The 4905-nt window shown below is 47.4% G+C and overlaps 1 protein-coding gene across 1 annotated transcript; it reads left to right on the top strand.

Annotated features, from left to right (window-relative positions):
• The first annotated feature begins 854 nt into the window (after positions 1-854).
• Positions 855-4905, top strand: RPA3 (replication protein A3). Its single transcript, XM_054385088.1, has 4 exons — positions 855-953; positions 1488-1562; positions 4175-4283; positions 4757-4905. The coding sequence occupies exons 1-4, from the start codon at positions 855-857 to the stop codon at positions 4837-4839; spliced, it is 366 nt and encodes a 121-aa protein (XP_054241063.1). The 3' UTR covers positions 4840-4905.

Here is a 4905-nt window from a genome sequence, read left to right as displayed (position 1 = left end):
AACCATCAACCCAGCAGCACCATGCCTACTAAACGATGTCCTGAAGTGCCATGCCCACGTTTTTTGAACACCTCCAGGGACAGTGCCTCCACCACCTCCCTGGGCAGCCTGTTCCAACGCCTGACCACTCTTGCATTTTCCTAACATCCAACCTAAATCTCCCCTGCTGCAATTTCAGGCCATTGCCTCTTGTCTTATTGCTAGTTACTATGGAGAAGAGACCAGCCCCCACATCACTCTAGCCTCCTTGCAGGGAGTTGTAGAGGGCAATGAGCTCTCCCCTCGGCCTCCTTTTCTCCACACTGAACACCCCCAGTTCCCTCAGCCCTGTTCTCCAGACCCGTTACCGGCTTTGTGGCCCTTCTCTGGACCTGCTCCAGCACCTCAACGCCCTTCTTGGCAGTGAGGGCCCCCAAACTGACCCCAGTACCCAAGGTGTGACCTCACCAGTGCAGGGTACAGAGGGAGACAACCATCTCCCTGATCCCGTTGGTCACAGCATTTCTGACATCGGGCCAGGCTGCTCTTGGCCGCCTGGGCACAGGCCGCGGCGGGGGGGCCGGCGAGGGGAGGCGAAGCCCCGGGAAGCAGGGGACCCTGCTTCCCGGGGCTTCGCCTCCCCTCGCCGGCCTCCCCGCCGCGGCAACCGCGCCACCCGCCCCGCCATCACCCACCGGCCCGCCCAGCTCTGTCGCCGCCGCCACTCACCAACGTCCCCCTCCGCTTCCGGGTCGCGTCAGAGCGAACGGGGAAGTCCTACCCCAATTCCTCCCCCCTTGCTTGCTTTCCTCCCTCCCTCCCTCCCCTTTCCCGGTGCCGCCTCAGTGAAAGGCGGGAAAAAAAATCTCGCCGCCATGGGGGACGTCCATGAAGCGCCGCGGAAACGCATCGCCACCGCTCACCTAGCACAGCACATCGGGCAGCCTGTCTGCTTCGTGGGCCGCGTTGAGAAGGTTCGGGAGCTGCTCGAGGGCTCGGAGGGTTGCCTTTGGGGGCTGAGCCGCGGAGCTTCAGGGCGGGGAAGGCCTTGTCCCCGGCGTGCTGTCGCCTGGTGCAGGTTGTCCCGCCCTGGGAGAGTCTGGTGGCTCTCAAGTCTTTTCCGACCTGGTTGATTCTGTGATTCTGAGGCGGCCGTAAAGGTTGGGTTGGACGTGCAGCTTGTCCTGGTCTGGGAGAGTTCGGTGGCTCCGGTGAGAGGTCGAGAGGCGGCTGTAAGGCTTAGACGTACAGCTTGTCCTGGCCTGGGAGAGTCCGATGGTTCTGAGGTCTTTTCCAACCTGGTTGATCCTGTGATTCCGTGATTCTGAGGCGGCTGTAAGGGTTGGACGTGCAGCTTGTCCTGGCCTGGGAGAGTCCGGTGGCTCCGGTGAGAGGTCGGGAGGCGGCTGTAAGGGTTGGATCTTGCAGAGAAAGGCCTGAAGAGTGGTTCTGGCTGAGGCGGCTAAACTTTAAGAGCTGCCTTCTGAGCGGCCTGATGTCTTTTGTAGATTCATCCGAATGGGAAGCTTTTCGTGCTTTCGGATGGAGAAGGGAAACATACGACTGTGGAGCTGAGCGAACCTGTAAGTTAAGGAATGTTTCGGATGTATTTTGGGTTGCCTCTTGAGGGTACCAGAGGTTTTATCCCTGCAGAAAGCTGTGCATGCATTGAGTTTTTAGTTAGGAAGGAAAAATCACAGAATCACTGACTGGAGATCTCTGGAGATATTCAGTCCAACCCCCCTGCTAGAGCAGGATCACTCAGAGTAAATCACCCAGGGACACATCCAGGTGGGTTTGAATGCCTGCAGTGATGGAGACTGCACAACCTCTCTGGGTGGCCGGTGCCGGTGCTTGGCTACCCTCACAAGGAAGAATTTTTTCCTTACGTTTACATGGAAAAATGTGCATCTGCTTATTCCTGAGGTCTCATCCCTTCTGAAGGCTATGGTTTTGGTCAGGGGAGAAAAAATAGTTATCCTTTTCCACCTATGTTTCATTGCCTCTGCTTCTTCCATCTTCCAGCTAAGTTGCAGTCTTCATATTCATGGGCTGCCTTGGTTTTCATCTGGCGTTAAGAGGCAGAACTCATTCCTTGTCAGACATATCCCTGTTTGGTTGCTTTGTCTTAACTCTGTTCTTTACACTGTAAACAGTGTGACATATTCCCCTTCATGGAATATATATCTTCCACTTTTTCCTCCCTTATTTTATTGCTTTTATATGCCTAAGGGTATATTCCATGAAGACAATAAAAAACAACCAAGAATATAATGCTCTCAAGAGTCTTTCTAAGATAATATCTCAGAACACTTGTCAAAGCATTCCAATAAACTTCATAGTTAGTTCGAAGCATTCTGTCTTTAAAAAAAAATAAGTCTAGCAATTCCTGCAGTGTGTAGAAGATATTCTGATAACCACTGCACAGTAAGAATTGCTTCCTTTGTTATCACACACCATTAAAGGAATAAGTTTCACAGACTGCATCAGATTGGAAGGGACTCTCAAAAGTCATCTTCTCTGACCCCCCCTGCAGTCAGCAGGGACACTTCGAACTAGATCAGGCTGCCCAGGGCCACTTCTAGACTGATCTTGAATGTCTCCAGGGACAGGGCCTCAACCACAACAGGGCAGCCTTTTCCAGTATTTTACAACTCTCATTGTGAAGAACTTCCTCTTAATGCCCAACCTAAACCTCCCCTGCTCCAGTTTCAAACCGCTGTCCCTTGTCCTGTCATTACAAGCCCTGCTAAACAGTCCCTCCACAGCCACCTTTTAAGTCCCCTTCAGATACTGAAATGTAGCTCTAAGGTCTTTCCCTGCCTCCCCTGCCTCCCCCCTCCCCCCAGGAAACGTTGTAACTAAAGAATTAACTTTCTGTTGTGATGGCAAATGCTGTAGCTTAACAGAGCACATGGTCTTTCCATCTTTTTCTCTGAAGAGGTTGTTAAAACACTGATAAATCTGGCACTCTGCAGTAATTGCAGGTGATACTTTCTGACTTTCAGGACAAGAGTGTCACCTTGTTGATGAAAAATGCAATTTGATCTCAAAGAATTTTGTCCATAAACAGGAAGCTTGATGACTTCATCTGCAAACTGCAAGAAAATGTCTTTCCCACAGGTTCTGCCTGTACTTTAACTCTTTCTTTCTTGAGCTCCTGATAAGGTTTCCTGTCTTGGTTGGTTAAATCAGCATCTGACCAAGGGTTCCACAACTTCCCATAACTGAGTAAATGGCTGAATTTCATAAATGTATTGCTGCAGTGTTGGGCTCTTTACAGCCTGTGTTAGTATGCAAGGGAGAAGAAACAGGTGTGTGCAGGAAAAAAAACATGCCAGGTTCCTCTCACTGGTTTGCCTGACATAAATTGAAGAACTTTTTCATTTGCTCATTTAAATGCTTTCTAGCTTTTTACCTCCTTTGTTTGCATGGGTGTAGTTCCTCCTTTCAACCAAGAACCCCAAACTTACAGGAGGGAATCTATTTCTGTGTTCCAGGAAACTTGCTAGAAAGAGTTAGATATTGAAAGAACATTGCTAAAATTGTGCTGTATTCCTAAAATTAGTATCTTAAAAAAGAAAAAGAAAATATTCAAGCTTTATGATTTTGGAGTAAGATAAATTTTTTGCCTTCATTGTTTTCTTTTATTCAACTAAAGGCTTGTTTTTGGCAGTGTCTTTGAATTCTGAACACTTAACTGACAAGATTATTTAAGAAATCATTTCCAATCATACCTCCTGGATCTGGAATCTTGGAGCTATTCTCTGCCAGCTCCTCCTCCTCAGCTTTTAGAGAGTTCTATAATTTACTTAGGTTTGAATGCAGTGCATTAAAATCTGGATTCTTCTGCTGGCTGTGTCCAAGATTAGTCTCTGTTCAGGGATTAAATGACAATTTTATATACTTACAAAGTGGTATCTTCCCTCTGCTTTTGCTGCTTTGTTTTTTTTTCTCTTGTGTTGGTACTGATTTGGTTGTTACAAAACCTGTAAATCTTTAGTGGCTCAAGGCTTTTGTGGTTTTTTGCAGGGGGGAGATGGAGGTGTTCAGCAGCATTGTTGTCTTTGACATGGAACAGAATCTCTTGTCATGAACAAACTGTCAGTGGTGGAGAGTTCCTAGCTGAAGTGCTGTGCAGTTGAGACAGCTCCTAATTTAGTGATACTAATTTCATATTTGATATGTTTTCTAGCTAGATGAAGAGATCTCAGGAGTTATCGAAGTAGTAGGAAGAGTAACAAATCAGGCAACCATCATGTGCATGTCATATGTCCAGTTCAGAGAAGACAAGAGCCCATTTGGTAAGTAAGAATATATGTTATGACACTTTCATGTTGTGTTCTGAACTCTTTTTCAGTAAGAGAGGGAGAGCCTGACTGAATGTTTTCTTACAGACAAGGTCTTTCTTCAAGCTGCCAGGTGTGAAGTGGAATGTAGAAAAGGAGAGTGTCAGGGGTAACATTCTGTGCAAAATATACTGGTGTACTGTCAAGGGAGTGACTCAATAGGAACCAGTCTAGATCATGGTTTGATGATTCTCCCACTGCCAACCACTTCAGTTGTACCTTCCACTGAAGCTTGTGTGACTCTGCACCTTGCAGGCCTAAAACTAACCCTTCAGAAAGCCAGCAATGAGAATGGGAAACTGGGGAGAATGAGGAGGACTGGGAGTGCCTAGCTATACTGCTGTAAAACAAGAAGTGTTTTAATACTGACATTTGCCTGTGGAGAATTCAGCTTGTGCATCATAACCATTTTCTTTGCCCTGTTTCAGATCTGGAACTCTACAATGAAGCAATAAAAATTATTCATGAATTCCATGACTATTTCCCCTTTGGCACTGAGAAGAACAATTGATTTTTCTTAGCATACATTTAGAGGTTCAGGGGGGACAACAGCACTGTAACTTTCTTGGCTGGCAAC

Source organism: Indicator indicator, chromosome 11 (genome assembly GCF_027791375.1).
Source record: "Indicator indicator isolate 239-I01 chromosome 11, UM_Iind_1.1, whole genome shotgun sequence".
Lineage (NCBI taxonomy): Eukaryota > Metazoa > Chordata > Aves > Piciformes > Indicatoridae > Indicator > Indicator indicator.
Note: the sequence above shows the minus strand (reverse complement) of the source record. Positions and strands in the feature narration are given on the sequence as shown.

Bases quoted from the DNA above. Each gene is read 5' to 3' on its own strand.
- RPA3 (XM_054385088.1), top strand. From the start codon at position 855: ATGGGGGACGTCCATGAAGCGCCGCGGAAACGCATCGCCACCGCTCAC. The intron at 954-1,487 runs GTTCGGGAGCTG...TGTCTTTTGTAG, and splicing joins TCGTGGGCCGCGTTGAGAAG to ATTCATCCGAATGGGAAGCT. The intron at 1,563-4,174 runs GTAAGTTAAGGA...TATGTTTTCTAG, and splicing joins CTGTGGAGCTGAGCGAACCT to CTAGATGAAGAGATCTCAGG.